The following is a 21,357-nucleotide window of genomic DNA, read 5'->3' as shown; positions in this document are numbered from 1 at the left end:
AGACAGTGCTTCTCTCTGGAGAGGTTACCAGTTTTCCTGTAATTTCCAAATGTGCAACATATAAGCACATGGGGTGCTCTTACAGGCAGAAAACAAATTTAAAATTGAAATGGACTCTTGTTTCGAGGCTCAGGGCCACAATAGCACTGGCTGAACCTCTCCAAGGGGTTCTTTCTAAGTCGGGGATGGTCTTCTTGGGCTGCCTCTGGGTGGGTCCTGTCGGGTAGTCCTGGGAGCGTAACAGCAGTGACTGCCCTGGGTCTCAGGACCTCAGGGACTCCTAGGAAGAGTTGAGCCCCGTCGGCAGGCTGTTCCTCTAGGAGTGTCCAGCTGGGCCCGGACTCCCACGTACTGCACAGTACTTTGAGCAGGGGGACTCATCTGCCCTGTCAGCTCTCTTGTGTCTCTGGGGCTTCATAAAGTGCCTTTTCCTTTCTTCTTTGTCATATAAGTATGCATGTGTGTTATTAAAAATTTAGCCAAAGTAACAGTGATGAAGTAATCTTATCCTGATAACCTTTGATAATTTGATGTGCATTTATCTAGGTATTTTTTCTTAGGTATATATTTTGGGGTATATACTTATGATTCTAGATCATGGCATATGCATTTGTTTTGCATACATACTGGCTTGGTACCTGTTTGTCTGCCACTTCCTCCCTAGATCATAAATAGAAGTGTTTTTGACACATGTGCCTTGTAACTGTGTAGTTTTATTGACATATTGACAAGCTGGATTATGACTGAATAGCTCTGTGTCCTTTGTAGGATCCAGACTTCAAATCCCAGAAGAGTTTCGTCCTCAACATGACCTGCAGGTTCTGCTGGCAGCTCCCGGAGGCTGACTACGAGTGCTTCAGCTCCAGCGACTGCAGGGCGGTGTCCTGCCCTCGGCAGCGCTATCCAACCAACTGCACTGTGCGGGACCACGTCCACTGCCTGGGTGAGTCGGCTGAGGGAGCTTCTGGGCAGAGTGCTCTTTTTCAGGCGTACTTGCAGAACCATAGCAGAAGTTTGAGAATTAGGTTTCAATTGTGTAGTCAGAAATGTTTATCAGCACCTTTTAGTTATGCCAGTTCCTTATCTTTTAAAAACGTAGTACTTCATAAAATAAAAATGTATAAGGTGTAGAGCATAATGTGTGATTGAGTCTCCCCCAGGTTAACAGCCAAAGCATCTGATGCCATCGAAACTGCCAGAGTGTTTCCTGCCTCTTCTTTAGGGGTGACACCCGTTTGAGGTTTCTTATGATCCCAATCCCTTCCTTTAAGTTTTTTATAGTTGCCCCATGTATGTGCTAGAATACAGTGTGGTGTATTATTCAGTAATGCATGTCTCAGAACTGTGTGAAGTAGTAGCAGGCTGTTTATGGTCTCCTGGGACTTGTTTCTTTTCATCATTATGGCTCTAAGATTCTTCAGCTTGTCTTCTTTTTTCACTTCTTTATAATAACCTGTTGTAAGATTGTATCATAGTTTTTCTGCTCTCCAATGTATTTGGACTGTTTACCTTTTTTTTTTCTTTTTTACAAATTGTGCTGCTCTTAAACTTCTGTCTGTCTCTTGTCACGTGTACAGGGGTGTGTCTGGCATGCACTCTCTGGCATGTGTTCTTTTCCAGGTGGTTGTGTTTGTTCACACTCCCGCCAGTGGTGCACAGCTGTTAGTGAGGATCCACATCCTCTCCAATACTCGTCCCTAAGTTTTGTTTTTTCTTGCAGACTTCTATGAATTCTTTTGTATTTTGGATAGTAACCTTTGATGGCCCTAAAATCCTCTCCTGAATTTTAACTTTTTCCCCCACTTTCTTTTGGTCTCTTTTGAACACAACTTTAAAATTTTAGTTAGTTGGTTTTTCATCTTTCATAGTTAGCCCTTTTTTGTTGCAAAAAGCCTTTCCCTGCTCCAGATTCACAGAGATAATTTTCTGTACTTTCTTTTAAAAGTTGTAGCTGTGGCCTTTCAGATTTAGGTCTTTAGTTCCCCAGGATTGGTTTGGTGTATGGTGTGAGGTGGAGTCAGACTCACTTTTCTCCAGTTTGAACAGCCAGATGTCCCAGGACCCTGGACCATCTGTGGCCTGCGTCCACGGGATGTGTCAGTCCTGCGTGGCTTTCTCCCCTCCCGGTGCCTGGTTTATCTGTCTCGTTTTTCTCCAGTTTGAACAGCCAGATGTCCCAGGACCCTGGACCATCTGTGGCCTGCGTCCACGGGATGTGTCAGTCCTGCGTGGCCTTCTCCCCTCCTGCTGCCTGGTTTGTCTGTATCGTTCACCCCCACATCATCCACACCTTAACATCACGTGGGGTGGTTCACCTTCTTCAGGCTGTGGTCCTCATGAAACCGTGGTCCTCATGAACCTGTGCTCCTCACAAGCCTGTGCTCGTGGACAGTTAAGGCTTTCTGTTCAGCATTCAAGGGTAGTGAACACTTATTTTTGTGAAGAGAGTTGTCTTTTTAGATTATAAATCATAAGACCACCACCTATAATTTAGTCTCTTGCCAGAGTATTTTCATACCCGTGTTCATTGTGGAGTGTTTCCCTTTCTTAGGTAACCGCACTTTTCCGAAGATGTTGTACTGCAACTGGACCGGGGGATACAAGTGGTCCACAGCCTTGGCTCTGAGGTAAGCGCTGTTCCCAGTGAGCAGAGACACCACTGGGCATTTGCTGTGGCTGCTGGGCTCTTCTGCACTCCTCTCTTGCTCCCTCAGGCCCTGCCATGGGCTGGGTAAACCACGGGGACTGTGCTGCTGGGGGCTGTTGTGGTGGCCAGACCGCTATCTTTGTGAAATTTGGTGGCCTGTTGCTGGCTTTCCTCCCAAGATGCCTGCACGTTCTGGAGGTGACTCAAGTCAGTATTGGAGCTCATTAGAACCAGTCAGTCTTCCCACTCTGAGCGTACTGTTGAGTCAGTGAAGTGCTGCCTCCTATTTAAAGTAGCTAGGCTTATGACTGTCTTTAATTTTCAGTAATTTCCTTCAAAATAATAAAAAAAATAATACATGCTCAGTATTGAAAACTAGAAAAAACAAAAATGACAAAGATAAATGTTGAAAATCACCTGTAATTCCACTATTCAAGCATATAGACTTAATTTTTACATAAAAATATACTTGTATTTGTTAAACTTTTCAGCAGTTTGAAAAGGAAATTGTAGCAGTTCTCCCCACCCCCACCAGAGGGAAGGTCAGGTGGGCTGCTGGCTAAATCCTGATTCAGCAGGTAGGCCGCTGTTGGAGGTTTACGGTGAGAGCCCAGGGACTGTATGGTGGGATGTGGGCAGGGCTTCTCAGCCTTGTCGTTGTGGATGTTTGGGCCAAGAATTCTTGGTTGTGGGGCATCCTGTGCAGAGTAGGGTGTGTAGCATCCTCTCCGGACCCCATTTATTGGGTGTTGTTTACAAGTCTCCCTACCCCAGTGGTGACAGTCAATAGCACCTCCAGGTATTGCCTCTGTCTGGGGACCACTGCTTGAGGGTCTGGCTAGGAAGGTGGAGGGTCCTGTCTGGCAGGAAGGCTCCCCTGGTAAATGAAAAGAGGGGGCCGCGACAGAAAGTCAGACACAGCGAAGGTGAGATTGCCCAGCGTCTTTGACACAGTAGTTCATGTTGAAAATAACAGCTGACTTTCTGCTTTCCAACGAACTTTTTATTTTGGATTCATTTTAGATTTACAGAAAAGTAAAAGCAAAGCTAGAGAGTTCTGTACACCCCTCACCCAGTCTCCCCCTCGTTGTGAACATAAATTACTATGACACGTTTCACAGCTGGCTTTTAAACAGTAAGAATAGAGATCTTCTCTGGGCTCAACATGGTTTCTTGCCGAATATTGAATGTGATGATGCCTGGCAGTTGCTTCATGGTTCTCGGGTTGGGGTGGGAAGGAAAGGGTGTGATGAATTGGGGTGTGTACATGGTGATAATTATTGGGGCTGGGTTGTGGACTTCCCAGGTGACTCAGCGGTAGAGAAACCAGCTGCCAATGCAGGAGATATAGGCTCGATCCCTGGGTTGGGAAGATCCCCTGGAGAAGGAAATGGCAACCCACTCCAGTATTCTTGCCTGGAGAATCCCATGGACAGAGGAGCCTGGTGGGCTACAGTCTATGGGGTCGCAAAGTGTCAGACACGACTGAGCGACTAAACAACAATAAACATGGGTGCTGTTCGCTTTCTTTTAACTTGTGTATGTTTTAGAATTTTCCATAATAAAAATTTTAAAAGAAAAACAATGAGAAGTTGTCTGAATATTGTTAGATGTTAGAATTTGAAGGAACCTTAAAAGTCAATTTTTCCTAACACAGAGCTTTTTTACATGGGTTGATTGACAAAGGTCAAGACCCAATGAGGCGGCCGGCTGGCTGACTGCCTTGAGATGCTCCTGCAGCCTCCACATTGCTGGTCTGTCTGTCAGACTAGCCCTGTTTTGCCCTCCCAGATGCATGGTTTTTTTGCTACTTAAAAAAGTAGCAAGCTAGATTTTCTTCAAAAGAGAAGGATTAGATTTCATTACAGCTCATGTGTGTTCATTGTTGACCTGTGAGCAGTCTTCTTGCCTGTGATTGTTTGGTAGTGTGCATTTGTGAGATGATCGCTGTGTCCTCATCCAGGGTCTGCTGATCTGAGGCCCTTTCACGCATGTGAGTCAGCATGGTTACTGAGCCCCAGCTGGTGCAGTTGGGGGGCCGTTGATGCATTGCAGGCCTGTTTGCTGTTGCAGCATCACCCTCGGTGGGTTTGGAGCAGATCGCTTCTACCTGGGCCAGTGGCGAGAAGGCCTCGGCAAGCTCTTCAGCTTCGGGGGCCTGGGAATATGGACGCTGATCGACGTCCTGCTCATTGGAGTTGGCTACGTGGGACCAGCGGATGGCTCTTTGTACATTTAGCTGCAGTTACACGCTTCAGAGAGGAGCGGAGCCTAGCAAATGTGCTTTGCCTGTGGGAATCCACGTGCTTTGAGGGACTTGTATGTGTGTTTAATGTACAGCATCTGTACTTTGCCTGCCTTGATGAAGGTAAAATAAAAAACAGTGAACCATGCTTATATGAAATTTGGTTTTCTTTGCCTGCGATCTATTTTTTTTTTTTTTTCTGTGAAAAAATTTAAACTGGAAGAACAACCTGTGCAGCTGAAAATCTGTTTAGTTCCTAGACTTGAGTTTTATATTACTTACTTCAGAGTGTATCATTTGTATCTCCAACTTGAATGTCATCTGCCGTAAAAAACATTTGAGCTATAATTGCAGAGAGTGGAAAATCTTTTCATTCTTCAGCTAAATAAAGTTATCTAAACTTCAGTCATCTCTGAGTTTTGCAGTGTAATAATGTTTGTGTAGTATGGTCTTTCTGTATGATTGTTTGAAATAAATGCAGAAATTTTGTGTCTGGTTCCTGTGATTGCAGTTTTGTTAGTAATGTAAAAGGTTGCAAGAGTACTGGAAAATAAATAAAACTACAAGTTACTTTAAAATTTTTGCAGACTTCTGTTATGTTTTTTATGTTAAAACATAATCTTGAATAATCATAGCAACTTTCTTTTATTATTAAGAAGTGAAATGTTTCTTTTTCAGGGTATTAGTCCATTCTAATAGATTTATTCATAATTGGCTGGTTCATTAACACACAGTGGAAATGTTTAAAAATGTATCAGTGTGATAAATGCTTTTGAGTCTTTATAAGGTCTCTTGTAGACCCTTTCTTGGAAAGAAAAACATTTATTAATCCAAAAACTCTTTTTTTCAAAAACATTTTTAGTTATAACTTCTTGAATTCAAGTATAGTCAATATACCGTGTTTCAAGTGTACAGCAGAGTGTTTCAGTTATATATGTTGTTGAGTCACTAAGTTGTTTTTGTCTGTTTGCGACCCTCAGACTGTAGCCCACCAGGCTTCTCTGTTCATGGAATTTTCCAGACAAGGATACTATAGTGAGTTGCTACTTTCTTATAGTTGTGTGTGAGTATATATGTGTATGTGTGTGCATGTTTTCAGATTCTTTTCCATTATAGGTTATTACAAATATTGACTGTCATTCCTGTGCTATACAGTAGGACCTTGTTGGTTATCTGTTTTATTTAGAGTACTGTGTGTGTGTTAATCCCCAATTCCCAATTTATCTATCCTAGCCTTTCTGCTCTGGTAACCATAAATTTATTTTCTGTGTCTGCAAGTCTATTTCTATTTTGTAAATAAGTTCATGCTCAAACTCATGTCTCTTGAGTTGGTGATGCCATCCAACCATCACATCCACTGTCGTCCCCTTCTCCTGCCTTCAGTCTTACCCAGCATCAGGGTCTTTTCCGATGAGTCAACTCTTTATATCAGGTGGCCAAAGTATTGAAGCTACAGCTTCAGCATCAGTCCTACCAGTGAAGGACTGAGTAATTTTCCGTTGTATATATGTACCACATCTTCTTTATCCATTCCTCTGTGGATGGACATTTAGGTTGTTTCCACACCTTGGCTGTTGTAAATAGTGCTGCTGTGAACATTGGGGTGTTTGTATCTTTCCAAGTTAAGAATTTTCATCTTTTCTGTATATATGCCCAAGAAGTAAGATTGCTGAATCATATGGTAGTTCTGTTTTTGGTTTTTGAAGGAGTGTCCATACTTTTCTCCATAGTGGCTGAACAAATTTACATTCCTGTCAAGAGCGTAGAAGGGTTACTTTTTCTCCACACCTTCTCCAGCATTTTTTGTTGATAACTTAGACTTTTTGATAATAGCCATTTTGACTTGTGTGAAGTGATACTTCATGATAGTTTTCATTTGCATTTCTATAATAATGATGTGAGAGTCTTTTTATATGCCTGTTGGCCATCTGTATGTCTTCTTTGGAGAAATGTCTATTTAGAACTTCTGCCCATTATTTGATTGTTTTTTGTTTTTTTTTTTATTGAGCTGTATAAGCTGTTTGTATATTTTGGGGATTAAGTCTTGTTGGTTGCCTCTTTTACAAATATTTTCTCCCAGTTGGTATGTTGTCTTTTTGTTTTGCTTGTGGCTTCCTTTCCTGTGTAAAAGCTTTTAAGTTCAATTAGGTCTTTTTGTTTTTGCTTTGCTTCTGTTAGACTAGAGGTAATTCCAAAAAAATGTTGCTGCAATTTATGTCAAAGAGTGTTCTGCTTTTGTTTTCCTCTAGGAATTTCATAGTATCTGATATTTAATCCATTTTGAGCTTATTTTATATATGCTGTTGCTGCTGCTAAGTCTCTTCAGTCGTGTCCGACTCTGTGCGACCCCGTAGACGGCAGCCCATCAGGCTCCCCCGTCCCTGGGATTCTCCAGGCAAGAACACTGGAGTGGGTTGCCATTTCCTTCTCCAAAGCATGAAAGTGAAAAGTGAAAGTGAAGTCCCTCAGTCGTTCCCAACTCTTAGCGACCCCAGGGACTGCAGCCTACCAGGCTCCTCCGTCCATGGGATTTTCCAGGCAAGAGTACTGGAGTGGGTGCCATCGCCTTCTCTGTATTCTATATATAGTGTTAGAGAATATTCTAGTTTCATTCTTTTACATGTAGCTGTCCAGTTTTCCCAGGACCACTTATTGAAGAGACTCTTTTCTTCTCTTGTATGTTTTTGCCTCCTGTGTCATAAATTAATTGACCCATTGAATTTTATGTCTGCTTTTGTGTCAGTACCATACTGTTTTAATAACTGTAGCTTCTAGTATAGTCTGAAGCCAGGGAGTATGGTTCCTCTAGCTCCATTCTTCTTTCTCAAGATTGTTTTGGCTACTTGTTCAAGTTCTGTGAAAAATGCCATTGGTATTTTTGTTAGGGATTGCATTGAATCAACAGACTGCCTTGGGTAGTATAGTCATTTTGACATTATTGATTCTTCCGGTCCAAGAATGTGGCATATCTTTTCATTTGTGTTTGTGGTTTTTAGTTTCTTTCATCAGCATCTTACAGTTCTTGGAGTATGGGTGTTCTGCCTCAGGTAGGTTTATTTTGATGTATTTTTTTTGATGCAGTGGTAAATGGGATTGTTTCCTTAATTTCTCTGATATTTCACTGATAGTGTATAGAAATGCAAGAGATTTTTATATATTAATTTTGTATCCTTCAAATTTACCAAATTCATTGATGAGCCCTAGTAGTTTTATGGTAGTGCCTTTAGAATTTTCTGCTTATAGTATCACATCTACAAACAGTAACAGTTTTACTTCTTTTCCAGTTTGGAAGTGGAAGTGAAGTTGCTCAGTCGTGTCCTACTCTTTGCAACCCCATGGACTGTATAGTCCACCAGGCTCCTCTGTCCATGGAATTTTTCAGGCAAGAATACTGGCGTGAATTGCGATTTCCTTCTCCAGGGGATCTTCCTGACCCAGGGATCAAACCCAGGTCTCCCGCATTGCAGGCAGACGCTTTACCATCTGAGCCACCAGGGAAGCCCTTATTATTTCTTATTTCTTTTTTTTTTTTCTCTGACTACTGTGACAAGAACTTCCAAAACTGTTGAATAAAAGTGGTGAGAGAGGGCATCTTTGTCTTGTTCCTGATCTTGGAGGCAATGCTTTCAGCTTTTCACCGTTAAGTATGATGTTGGCTCTGGGCTTGTTATGTATGGCCTTTATTATGCTGAGGTAGGTTCCCTCTATGGCCACTTTCTGGAGAGTTATTATCAGAAATGTTAGATTTTATCAAACGCTTTTCTGCATCTATTGTGATAATCATACGTTTTATCCTGAAGTCTCTTAATATGGTGCATCACATTGACTGATTTGTGGATATTGAAAAATCCTTCCATCCCTAGGATGAATCCCACTTGATCATGCACGGTGTGGGATCCTTTTACTGTACTGTTGGATTCGATTTACCACTAATTTGCTGAGGATTTTTGTTTCTCTGGTCATCAGTGATAATCGGCCTTTAATTTTCTATTTTTTGTGATATGTCTGTCTGGTTTTGGTATCAGGATGTTGCTGGCCTCGTAAGAGTTTTGGAGTGTTCCCTTTCTCTCCAGTTTTTGGGAAGAGTTTCAGAAGGATAAGTATTATTTCTTCTGTAAATGTTAGGTAGATTCCACCTGTGAAGCCATTTGGTCCTGGACTTTGGTTTGTTGGAAGTTTTTAAATCACAGATTCAATTTGATTGCTTGTGCTTGATCTGTCTATATTTTCTGTTTCTGTTTTGGAAGGTTGTGTTTTTCTAAGAATTTGTCTGTTTCTTCCAGGTTGTCCATTTTTTTGGCATATAGTTGTGTGTAATAGTTTCATATGATTCTTTGTATTTCTCTGGTGTCAGTTGTAGTTTTCTCCTTTTTCACTTTTGATTTTATTGATGGGGGCCCCTTACCTCATTTTCTTTATGAGTCAAGCTAAAGGTTCATCAATCTTGTTTATCTTTTCAAAGAACCAGCTTTTAGTTTTGTTATCTTTTCTGTTTTTTTTAAATTTGTATTTCACTTATTTATGCTCTGATCTTTATGATTTCTTTTCTTCTACTAAATTTGTTTTGTTGTGTGTGTGTGTGTTTTTTTTTTTTTTGTCTGTTTTTGTTTTTTGTATTTTCTCTTGTTGCTTTAGGTGTAAGTTTAGGTTGTTTATTTGAGATTTTTCTTGTTTGCTGAGGTAAGCTTGTGTCACTATATACTTCCCTGTTAGAAATGCTTTTGTTGCATTCCATAGATTTTGGATTGTTGTGGTTTTCTTTTCATTTGTCTTTTAAGTATTTTTGATTTCTTCAGTGATCCATTGGTTGTTTAGTAGCATATTGTTTTGTCTCCACTTGTTTGTGTTGTTTGTGGGTTTTTCCTGGTAGTTGAGTTCTAGCCTCGTGGCATTGTGGTCAGAAAATATGCTTGATATTCAATTTTCTTGAATTTATTGAGGCTTGCTTTGTGACGCAGCATGTGATCAGTCGTGGAGGGTGTTCTGAGTGCACTTGAAAAGAATGTGTATTCTGCTGCTTTTGGGTGGAATTTTTAATAAAGTCCATCTCACCTAATATGTCATTTAAGGCTTATGTTTCCTTACTGATTTTCTATCTGGATGATCTGTCCATTGATGTAAGTAGGGTGTTAAAGTTTCCCACTATTTCTATGTTACTGTTGATTTCTTCTGTCATTGCTATTAGTGTTTGCCTTATATGTTGAAGTGCTATCGTGTTGGTTGGATCTGTATATGCAGTCATTAGTCATTGTCTTAGACCGATCCCTTGATCATTATGTAGTGTCCTTCTTTGTCTCTTGTAGCAGTCTTTAATTTAAATTCTATTTTGTCTGATAAAGACTATCTCTTGATTTCCATTTGCATGAAATATTTTTTCTGTCTACTCGCTTTCAGTCTTTATATGTCCCTAAGTCTGAAGTGGGTATCCTGCAGACACCATATATACAGGTCTTGTTTCTATATCCATTCAGTCTGTTTCTTTTGGATGGAGCATTTAATTCCTTTATATTCTGGGTTATTATTGATATGTATATTTTTATTTCCATTTTATTGTTTCACTTTTGTTTTTGTAGGTCTTTTTGGGTTTTAATAACTTTCTTTAAAAACATTTACAGGCTTTTTAGCATTTTTCCCTTTAAATTGGGTTCAGTGCAGTTCAGTCGCTCAGTCGTCTCCGATGTTTGCGACCCCATGAATCACAGCACGCCAGGCCTCCCTGTCCATCACCAACTCCTGAAGTTCTCTCAGACTCACGTCCATCCAGTCGGTGATGCCATCCAGCCATCTCATCCTCTGTTGTCCCCTTCTCCTCGTGCCCCCAATCCCTCCCAGCATCAGAGTCTTTTCCAATGAGTCAACTCTTCGCATGAGGTGGCCAAAGTATTGGAGCTTCAGCTTCAGCATCAGTCCTTCCAATGAACACCCAGGACTGATCTCCTTTAGGATGGACTGGTTGGATCTCTTTGCAGTCCAAGGGACTCTCAAGAGTCTTCTCCAACACCACAGTTCAAAAGCATCAATTCTTCGGCGCTCAGCTTTCTTCACAGTCCAACTCTCACATCCATACATGACCACTGGAAAAACCATAGCCTTGACTAAACAGACCTTTGTTGGCAAAGTAATGTCTCTGCTTTTCAATATGCTATCTAGGTTGGTTATAACTATCCTTCCAAGGAGTAAGCATCTTTTAATTTCATGGCTGCAATCACCATCTGCAGTGATTTTGGAGCCCCCCAAAATAAAGTCTGACACTGTTTCCACTGTTTCCCCATCTATTTCCCATGATGTGATGGGACCAGATACCATGATCTTAGTTTTCTGAATGTTGAGCTTTAAATTGGGTATGTGTTGCTATTTTCCCAATACAACAATATTTATTTACATCAGTTTCCCATCAACACACAAGTCATTTAATGATATTTATGTTAACCATTTCCATTGGTTGGCAGGAGGCTCTTCCACTGAAGACTCCCGTGATTTCCATCGAACCATTTTTCTTCCCAGACTTAGTTTATTTTCAACCTGAAGAATTACCTCTTCTATTTGGCCTCCGTGAAGTTGCTCTTCTAGTGTCTTAACATCTGGTTCGGCTTTAACCATTACTCAGCTTCTCATTTGTAATCTGTTCTGTATGCTTTTTTAAATTAAAAAAAATGATAATTTTTTTGGCTGTGTGCCATGTCCTCATTTTTGCATGGGCTTTTCTCTAGTTGCAGAGAGCAGGGGCTAGTGCAGTGGCTTCTCTTATTGCAGAGCACAGGCTGTAGGGCTCTTGGGTTTAAGTAGTTGTGGCTCCTAGGCTCTAGAGTACAGGCTCAGTGATTATGGCGCATGGGTTAAGTTGTCCCACATCATGTGGGATTTTCCAAGACGAGGAATTGAACCCGTGTCCACTACATTGGCAGGTGACTCTTCACCACTGAGTCACCAGGGAAGCCCTGTATACTTTCTGTATGCTTCATTTTTAGGGATTTGTGTAAGAACATCAAGAATCTGTGTATAGTATTTTTAGCCTCTCATGTAGACTCTCACATACAGCCAGTTCCACAAGGCCAGTGATCTTTAGCAAGCCCACCATGACAGCAGAGTGTTACTTTTTGAACATCTGTGTCAATAGCCAGAAGATGTAATTAACCAGGTTATCAGATATTTAGCTATAAAATATTTTTGAGAATATCTGCATAAACCTCAGGTGACAAAAACGTTTCTTTGCCAGAATAAATTACAATTTACCTGAAAGGGTATAACACCCTTTCGTGGTGGTGGTTTAGTTGCTTAGTCATTTCCAGCTCTCTGCCTGCCAGGCTTCTCTGTCCATGGGATTTCCCAGGCAAGAATACCGGAGTGAGTTGCCATTTCCTCCTCCAGGGGATATTCCTGACCCAGGGATCGAACCCACTCTGCTGCATTGCGGGTGGATTCTTTACCACTGAAACCACCAGGGAAGGTCCTACTTGCCCTTTAGGAACCAGGAGTTGTGTCTGGGCAGGTGTGTGTTGGTCTGGTCAAGTAGCAGTTCCAGCCCTGGGCACTAGGTGGGGCTTCCCCATTACAGTTGCTCTCCCATCATATTCCCAGAAGCAGCCAGTCTTGACTTGGTTTTTCCTGGGACCATGAGACTGGGCACGGAACAGGCAGCACTTCAGGTGGGCAGCCCGGGTTACATGAGACTTTCTTTTCTAGAGACAGGACACTTTCTTACCCGACCTGGGTACTTGAGACTGGGCTGAGCAGGTATTTCAAGGAGACCCTGTCCTGCCAGGAAGCAGGGCCTTTGTTAATTATGGTAAAGATTTCCCGAGAATCTGCTCCATATTCAGCTCTGCATAGAAGAGAATCTCCACTGCTGTTACTCCCACATGAGCAGGAGCGGGAAGGTGACAGGAACTGCTGGCGGTATGCAGTGTGTATCCTGACCGCTGGCCATCTGTATGGCTTTGGGGTCTTGAGTTAAATGACCAGTGTCCAGTGTTTGAAAGGTGAAAACTGAAAAGACACTGAATGTACAAAAGACAATGGATGAACTTCTTCCTAAGCCGTTTTACATGCAGACCTCAGCTTCCTTGGTCACCCAGTGGTAAAGAGTCTGCCTGCCAATGCAGAAGATATGGGTTTGATCCCTGGGTTGGGAAGATCCCCTGGAGAAGGGAATAGCTGCCCACTCCAGGATCCTTGCTGGAGAATCCCATGGACAGAGGAGCCCGGTGGGTTAGACCATGGGGTCTCAAAAGTGTTGGACGTGACTTAGTGACTAAAAACAACACCTAAAGGAACCTAAAGAATATAAGCAAATTGGGGATAGTTCCTATCAAGGATTTGATGGAGCCAATGGCCTCAGAGCACTAGTGGGAAGATGAAGAGGTTCTCAAAAGTTATGAATGAGGAACTCATGTGAAAGTGAGAGTCGCTCCTTTGTGTTTGACTCTGCGACCCCATGGACTATATAGTCCATGGAATTCATACATTGGCCTTATTTTGCCAGTAGTTCTAATTGTGAAGGATTAATTTCGAACCTAGGTTTGAAGGGTTTGTTAGCAAAACAAACCACTCATTACACACATAAATAATTTCAATTTTTTAAGATATTTTTATAGTTTTTTTTTTTTTTACTTAATTTCAATGTACAGTCATTAAAAATATAAATAGAAACAATAGAAGTAACAGCATACTCATCACTAGATTGGGCTGACCTACAACCAAACTTAACAGTTGTGGGAAATTCCTTGTTACAGCAATCTGGAGTCCCAGGTGGGAGAGGGTCTTGGGCAGTGTGTCCACTCCGTGGGTGAGATAGTTCCAGGGCTGTCACATGTGATCCCAGGCTGCAAAGTGATTTCATCAGTTTGTGCGCAAAAATGCAGCTCTGGTTAACTTTAACCTTTTTACAATGTTGTTCTTTTCACGTTGTGACTCATAGGATTTTGTTAGATTCTGGGGCAGGGGATAGGGAGGTGGGGGGTGGTTGACCAGATCCTCAGGGACTCAAAAATTCAAGACCTACTCCCTTCCTTATCTAAAGTGCTGCCGGACTTGCTACACATGCCAGCAGGCACAGAATCCAGGTGTTACCAAAATCCCAAGTCCGTGTGCGCAATGCTCAGTGAGATCAAACAATACTAAAACATTGGAGTTTGGAACAGAGAAAGGTTTATTACAGGTTCATGCAAGGAGATGGGTGGCTTATGCCCTGAGAACCCCAAAGTTACTGAAAACTTAGCAGAGCCCTTTATAAAGCAAAAGGGGAGGGAGGGGCATGGTTAGCTGTTGAAGATTTCTTGGTGTCAGATCCTTTGTTCTTGAGGTCCAGTGATGGTCAGGTAGTGATAGTCCTGTAAATCTCCACCAAACAAATGTTACTGTCTGTCCCGACAAGAAAGAGCAAGATCCCAAGGCACAGCTGTTACCCTCCAGGGTCTCCATCCTGGCTAAGAGGCACTGACCAATAGCTAAGCAGGGCCCATTGCCTGGTAACAGGGTGCAGAATAATGATGCACAGCAATGGCTGCCAAAATCTGCGCTTGCTGTGCTGTCACAGAGGCAGAATCCAGGCAGGTCAGAGGCAGGTTAGAGGTATGCTCTCCTGCTTCTGAAGCCTAAATAAGACTTCCTCCATTTTGTTTTGCCTAACTTGAAGGAAGTCTAATAGAACAGCATGTTCAAAGGGCAGCAGAGAGGGTGGGGGTGATCTCTAGTCAGTTGCAGGAGCCTCAGCTGGCAGCCAACTGTCTTGTTTGGGTCTGACCTTTAGACTCTGTTCCCCTGTTGTGGGAACTCCGATCAGAGGCTGTTACATGGGGAAGCTCATCACAGGCTGGGCACCATGTTGGTCACCACCTTCAGATGACGGTTCTCTAGAAATTCAGAATTTATCACTGCAGCATGCCATGTGTCATTACTTTGAAGAACATCTGTCTTGCTTTGTCAGCGTTCTTCCACTCACCTCAGTAACTCCTGGTGGGCAGGTGTTGTGTTATTTATTGCTCTCTCCACATCACATGCTGTCCCCAGCACAGCATCATGCAGACAGTCGCCCTCATATTCGCTCCTGAATGAATGCCATAGGTGTCTTGCAGGTATTGAAGCACCTAAGTGGGATTCTGGACTCTGGCGGGTGAGATGGTTGCAGGGTGGTGACATAGAGAAATTAGCTCTAAATAAATATTGGCCATAGCACCATGTGAATCTGATTCCTGCAAATTGCTGAGGCGCATTGGTTTATGGTGCCTATAAAAATTTTTAGAGGATTTTATGTTTCAAGGGACCTCTCTGGCAGTCCAGTTGTTAAGATTCCATGCTTCTACCACAGGGGGCGTGGGTTTGATCCCTGGTTGGGGAACTAAGATCCCACATGCTTCACTGTGCAGCCAAAAAGGAAAAGAATAGATTTTTACACTTCAAGATTTAAAATGTAAAGATGTCTTCTGTATGCCACATAACTTTGCTTTCTTCACTTTTAAAGTACTTTGTGCCAGAATTGCATTTGTTTTTGGCACATGATCAGGTAAGGAATTTGCAGATAGTTCTGATTCATTCCGTTAGCAGTGAATGGAAGGCACTTTGTAACTGATGCTGCTTTTCAGATACGTCAGGAGAGCTTGAAAAGGCAGGCAGGTTCCTTCATGTGTGCTCTCAAGTTTCCCGCTGTCCAAGCCAGAGTGTGTGAACTGTCATGAGAAGGTTAGAGGGTATGCGGTTCGGTATAAATTCTTGGATTTGAAGTATGGACGTTGTCCTTTATAAACGTGCTTTTACTCAGGAGGAGACAGCTTTGATTAAGACACTGGACGTCGTTTACTGAGACTGCAGGAGAGCAGGGCTCAGGGTCTGTGTTGTGGCCCAGCATCTCAGGAGTAAGCTAAAGAGTAAGCTAGAGACCTAAACGCATCGCCAAGACCTTCTGGAGAGAGCAGCTGGATCAGAGCATCTCCCTTTGCAAATACTAAGGGAGACGAACAGGTGGTTAAACTGGCGCCTGCTTGCTACAAAGAACAAACCAACAAATAAACCTGGCAGGAAACAAGGAAAAAGACAACCACCCCCCCACCCCAAAAAGTCCAGAAATGGTAAGAGAAGAAAAAGTTATTGCTCGTGTGTGCCAGCTTACTCCTGCAAGTGGTATTGGTGGTGAACCACCACAATCTGGGGACTCTGCCTCAGGAGAGAGGCTACCTGGGAGTGGGTTGGGTATCCTTATTGTTCCCTGTCCGCGGGGGAGGGGTGTGGTGAATAGGGCGGCTGAGGAGCAACCAGGATGGACTCTGATGGAGCTGGGGGTTCCACGTTGAGCCAGACAATGGATCCAGAGCCTGGGATGGTCCCCAGGGTTATGGCATCACTTCCTACGCAGGGGGCAGGAAACGCTGCCAGGGACATTTAGAAAACCTTGGTGAAGAGATGAGAGATCAGATACTCCAGGAAAAACAGTCTCGGCTGAGCTCTTCCTGCATCGCCTCTGGCAGTCAGGCTCCAGAGCATTACGTGGAACACAAAATATGGCTTTCACACTGCTCAGAGAGGAAACAAGCAGGGTGATCTGTTCACTCGATACCATGAGGCTGCCCACATCATACAGTGAAGTCGCTCAGTCGTGCCCGACTCTTTGCGACCCCAAGGATAGTAGACTGCACCAAGCTCCTCTGTTCATGGGATTTTCAAGGCAAGAGTACTGGAGTGGGTTGCCATTTCCTTCTCCAGGGAATCTTCCCAACCCAGGGATTGAACCCAGGTCTCTCACATTGTAGACAGACGCTTTACCATCTGAGCCACCAGGGAAGTCCCACATCATACAAGAGCATGATAAAAAGGAACAACATAGCTTCATATCCACTGGAATAACTGCAATAGGAAGGATAGTCAAACAAGAATTAGGATGGGGAGAAATTGGAACCATCATATATTGCTGGTGGGAATGGAAAACGATTGCAGCCACTTGGTAAAACAGTCTGGCAGTTCTTAAAAAATTTCAAACATGGAGTTAACTGTTTCTGACTCATGAATTCTACCTCTAAATACATGCCCCCCCCCCAAAGAAGATATAGGTATATGCAAAAACTTGCTCATAGCAGCAATATCCATAATAGTCAAAAGTAGAAACAAGCCTAATGTCCATCAAGTGATCACATGGTGTGCTTAGTCGCTCAGTCGTGCCCAACTCTCTGTGACCCCATGGACTGCAGCCCACCAGGCTCTTCTGTTCCTGGGATTTCCCAGACAAGAATACTGGAGTGGGTTGCTATTTCCTACTCCAGGAGATCTTCCCTACCCAGGAATTGAACCCCTATCTCTTGCATCTCCTGAATTGGCAGGTGGATTCTTTACCACTGTTGCCACCTGGGGAGCCCCCAGTGATGGGTAACACGTTAAGAAAATGTGGTCTATCCGTACAATACAATAGTGTTCAGTCATGGAAAGGAATGAAGTACTGATACATGCTAAAACATGTTTTAGAGGTGGTTAAACCTCCAAAACATGATACCAAATGAAAGTGTCAGGTATATTTTAGGCTGATTAACTTTATGTCATATTATCTCAGTAAAGCTAAAAAATGGTGCAGCAACTGTATATACTATAGCAGGGGGAACAGGAGAACTCAGAAGAAAGAAAAAGGAGGAAGGAACATCTTGGAAAGAAAGAGGAAGAGCTCATCTTGCAGAAAACATGACTCAGGAAATAGAAGACAAACTCTGCTTTGTGTGTGTGTGTGTGTGTGCTGTAGGGCACATGAGTATATTCATTCAGCGAATAGATACTGAGGTCCTGATATGTGTCAGGCACCCTCCTGGGCACTGGAGATAGAGCAGAGGGCAAGTACTTCCTGTCCTAGAGCTTCTATTCTTGTGTGCAGATATGAGAAAGTGAAAGTGTTCGTTGCTCAGTCATGTCACTTTCTTTGCAACCCCATGGACTATAGCCCGCCAGGCTCCTCTGCCCATGGGATTTCCCAGGCAAGAATACTGGAGTGGGTTGCCATTTCCTACTCGAGGAGAATCTTCCTGACCCAGGGATTGAACCTGCGTCTCCTGCACTGCAGGTGGATTCTTTACCTCTGAGCCACCAGGGAAGAACACATCTATGAGCACAAGGTTGTTGATTCCATTGGACCACTCGTGTCCAATTGACTTATTGGATAGGGGTATTGATTTATCCTCGTGGAATAGACACACTCTGCGTGTGGATTTGTCTTCCTAGCCTTCTTCACTGATTCACACAAGATGGCTTTTGCTTAAAGAATTAATTTCACAGCAAACTACCTGTAGCTCCAAGAGTGAGGTGTTGCTCAGAAAGGGGAAAATGGCCCCAATGGTAGCCAGGTTGTGATTTTTAACCTCTGAATATTTTTTTTTAAAAATGCTCAGAATAGTGCTTGAGTTGTAATGAGTAGAGGCTACTCTGTTTCTGTTCGCTAAGTTGTGTGTGGTACACAGGCTTCTCATTGCAGTGGCTTCTTTAGTTGAGGAGCACAGGCTCTAGGGTGCATGGGTTTCCGTTGTTGTGGCACATAAGCTCAGTAATTGCAGCTCCCAGGCTCTAGAGCACAGGCTCTATAGCTGTAGCTCATGGACCTAGTTGCTCCTTGGAATGTGGGATCTTCCTGGATTCGATTGAACTTGTGTCTGCTGCATTGGCAGATGGATTCTTCACCACTGAGCCACCAGGGCAGCTCCAGAATTCAGTCATTTTAAAGGTTGTATAACATTCCACTGTTTGTCCATTCATCTGTTGATGGAAATTTGGGTTGTTATGCCTTTTGCCTACCGTGAATAATGCTGCTATGAACACTGGTGTGCATATACCTGTTTGAATCTCTGTTTGAATTATTTTGGGTATATGCTCAGAAGTGGAATTCCTGGATCATATAGTAATTCTTTTTAACTTTTTGAGGGATATATGATATTTTCTTGATGAATTGACCTGTTCATTATCCTGTAATGTTCATCTTTATCACTGGTAATACTCCTTCTTCTGAAGTCTACTTTTCTGAGATTAATATAACCACTATTATACTGATGTTATACTGTTTATTAGTGTTTGCCTGGTGGTGTATCTTCTTCCATCCTTTTACTTTTATAACATATAAAAGTTTTTATATTTAATTTTTATGTTTATATTGAGTTTATATGTCTTTATATTTAATTGAGTTTCTTTTAGATGCATATGTTGGGTTTTGATTTTTCATCTAATCTGACAATCTCTGCCTTTTTAATTAAGTATTTTAGACTATTTACAGTTAACATCACTAGTGATAGAATTGGATTTAAGTCTACCAGATTGTTATTTATTTTCTGTTTGTTCCATCTGTTCCTTGTCCTCTTTTTCATCTTTTCCTGCCTACTTTTGGATTAGTTGAATTAAAAAAAATTATTTTCAGTCATTTTTATTCAAATACTTTTTTCAGCTTCACACTCTTTCTCCTTTTTCCCCAAGACTCCAATGATACAATTGTTAGATGTTTTGGTAATCGTCTCACAAGTTCCCAAGGCGCTGTTTTTCTTCTTCTTTTTTAAAGTCTATATTCTCTCTGTTGTTCAGATTGGAAATTTCTATTGATTGGTCTTTGCATTCACTGATTCTTTCCTCTACTATCTCCAATTTACTTCTGAACAACTGTCCAGAGAGTTTTAATTTCAATTATCACGTTTTTTTAGTTCTATAATTTCCCTTCTGTTCTGTTTTTATGTCTTCTGTTTATTTGCTGATGTTTTCCTGTTTTTTATTTAAGTGTGTACGTAATTGCTCACTGAAGCATCTTTCTTATGACTGCTTTAAATCCTTGTCAGATTAATTCCAACCTCCAAGTAATCTCAGCGCTGGTACCTTTTGTTTCTTTTTTCATTTAGGTTGTTGGTCTGTGGTGTGGCAAGTAGCTTTGTGCCCTGGCCACCTCTCTAGCATTGTGTTGCAAGACCTGTTTGATATTACTCCCATTTAAATCCTTTTTCTGTTTGGGTGTAGTGTGCAAGTCCAGCCTGGGGTGCATGCAGAGCCCCTGTGGGGTTTCACTGACTCCACCCTGACAGTGGCGCAGGGACTCACGCCTTGGTGCAGGTGGTGTGACCTGGTCACAGGAGCCCTGGTAGGACAGGCTGCTGTGATGTGAACTGTCCGTAGAGGGCCAGGGGGCAGGGAGCATGTGGCTGACTGCAGGAGCTGGGGGCTGCAGTCCTACAGCTTTGAGGAATCCAGTTCTTTCCACAACCATGTGAGTTTGGAGGGAGACCTCAAGATCCCAAAAGGAGCACAGCCCCATGGCACTTGAGTGCAGCTTGGTGAGATGCTGAGACAGAGAACCTGCTAAGCCACTCAGATCTAGATCCACAGGTGTCCTTCTGAACCATCCACATTTTACAACTGTGGAAGACTGACATGCCCTTTCTGCTGCTCTTCCTCCTTCCTCATGTTCCAGGTTTCCTTCCATTGTCATTTCCTTTCCATCTGAAAAACTTGCTGTAGCATTTTTTTGTTTTTACTAGAGCAGGTCTGCTAACAACAAGTTCTGTAGATTCTCTTCTTCTGAGAATACCTTTATTTCACCTTTGTCCCTGAAACATAGTTTTGCTAAATATAGACTTCTTGGTGACAGCTTTTTTTTCTCTCAGCACTTTAAAAATGCTTCTTTCTGGAGTTCATAATTTTTAATGAAAAACATGCTGTCACAGTAATAGTTTTACTGTTCACACCAAGTAACACATCATTTGTTTCTGGTGGCTTTCAAGATTTTTCTTTGTGTTTCTTTTTCAGGGGTTTGATTATGATGTATCCAGGCATGAGTTTCTTTCAGCTTATCCTGTTTAGGGTTTGCTTAACTTCTTGAATGTGTAAGTTTCTTTTTCAAATTTGCTAAGTTTTCAGTCATTATTTCTTTATTTTTTTGGCGTTACACTCATTCTCTCCTGCTGGGTCTCTGATGACAAGAATGTTAGATCATTTTGTTGTCCTACATATTGTCACTGAGATTCTGTTCATTTTCAAAATCTATTCTCTCCCTGTTGAAACTGGATAATTTCTGTTTTTCTGTCTTCCAGCTCACGGATTCTTTCTAATGTCACCTCCACCTGCTGTTCAGCCCATTCAGTGAGTTTTACATTTTCTTTTTTTTTTCAGTTCTCAAGTTTTTATTAGGTTCTTCTTAAGTCTTCATTTTCTTCACCAAATTTCTATTTTTTTCCTCTTTTCCCAGATTTAGTGTATGTGCCTTGGAACGTTTTTATGATAGTGCCTGTAAAATTCTTGTCAGGTAATTACAGCATCTGCATCATCTTGGTGTTGGCTCTGCTACTAGCTTTTTCCCATTCGAGTTGAGATTTTCCGGATCTTACTATGATGAGTAATTGTAGGATGTGCCAGGACAAATTGAGTGTTAGTTTATGAGATCCCAGTTTCCATTTCAGGCTGCTTTTAGCAGGCACTCAACCAGCTGGGGTCAGAATGCGTGTTCTGGCACACCCCTGTGGGCTGCGGTGCAGAG

General features: G+C 42.3%; 1 protein-coding gene across 5 annotated transcripts; it reads left to right on the top strand.

Annotated features, from left to right (window-relative positions):
• Positions 1 to 768: 768 nt before the first annotated feature.
• Positions 769 to 11,557, top strand: TM2D3 (TM2 domain containing 3; the record flags this gene model as incomplete). 5 transcript variants are annotated; one of them, XM_045163699.1, is given in 4 exon segments in its annotated part: positions 769 to 943; positions 2,552 to 2,627; positions 5,873 to 5,927; positions 11,342 to 11,557. In XM_045163699.1, coding segments are annotated over 3 exon segments (258 nt in total), but the record flags the coding sequence as incomplete, so codon positions are not given.
• Positions 11,558 to 21,357: the final 9,800 nt, after the last annotated feature.

Source organism: Bubalus bubalis, chromosome 20 (genome assembly GCF_019923935.1).
Source record: "Bubalus bubalis isolate 160015118507 breed Murrah chromosome 20, NDDB_SH_1, whole genome shotgun sequence".
Classification (NCBI taxonomy): Eukaryota; Metazoa; Chordata; class Mammalia; order Artiodactyla; family Bovidae; genus Bubalus; species Bubalus bubalis.
The sequence above is the reverse complement of the archived record's forward strand: the minus strand, read 5'-3'. Positions and strand labels throughout refer to the sequence as shown.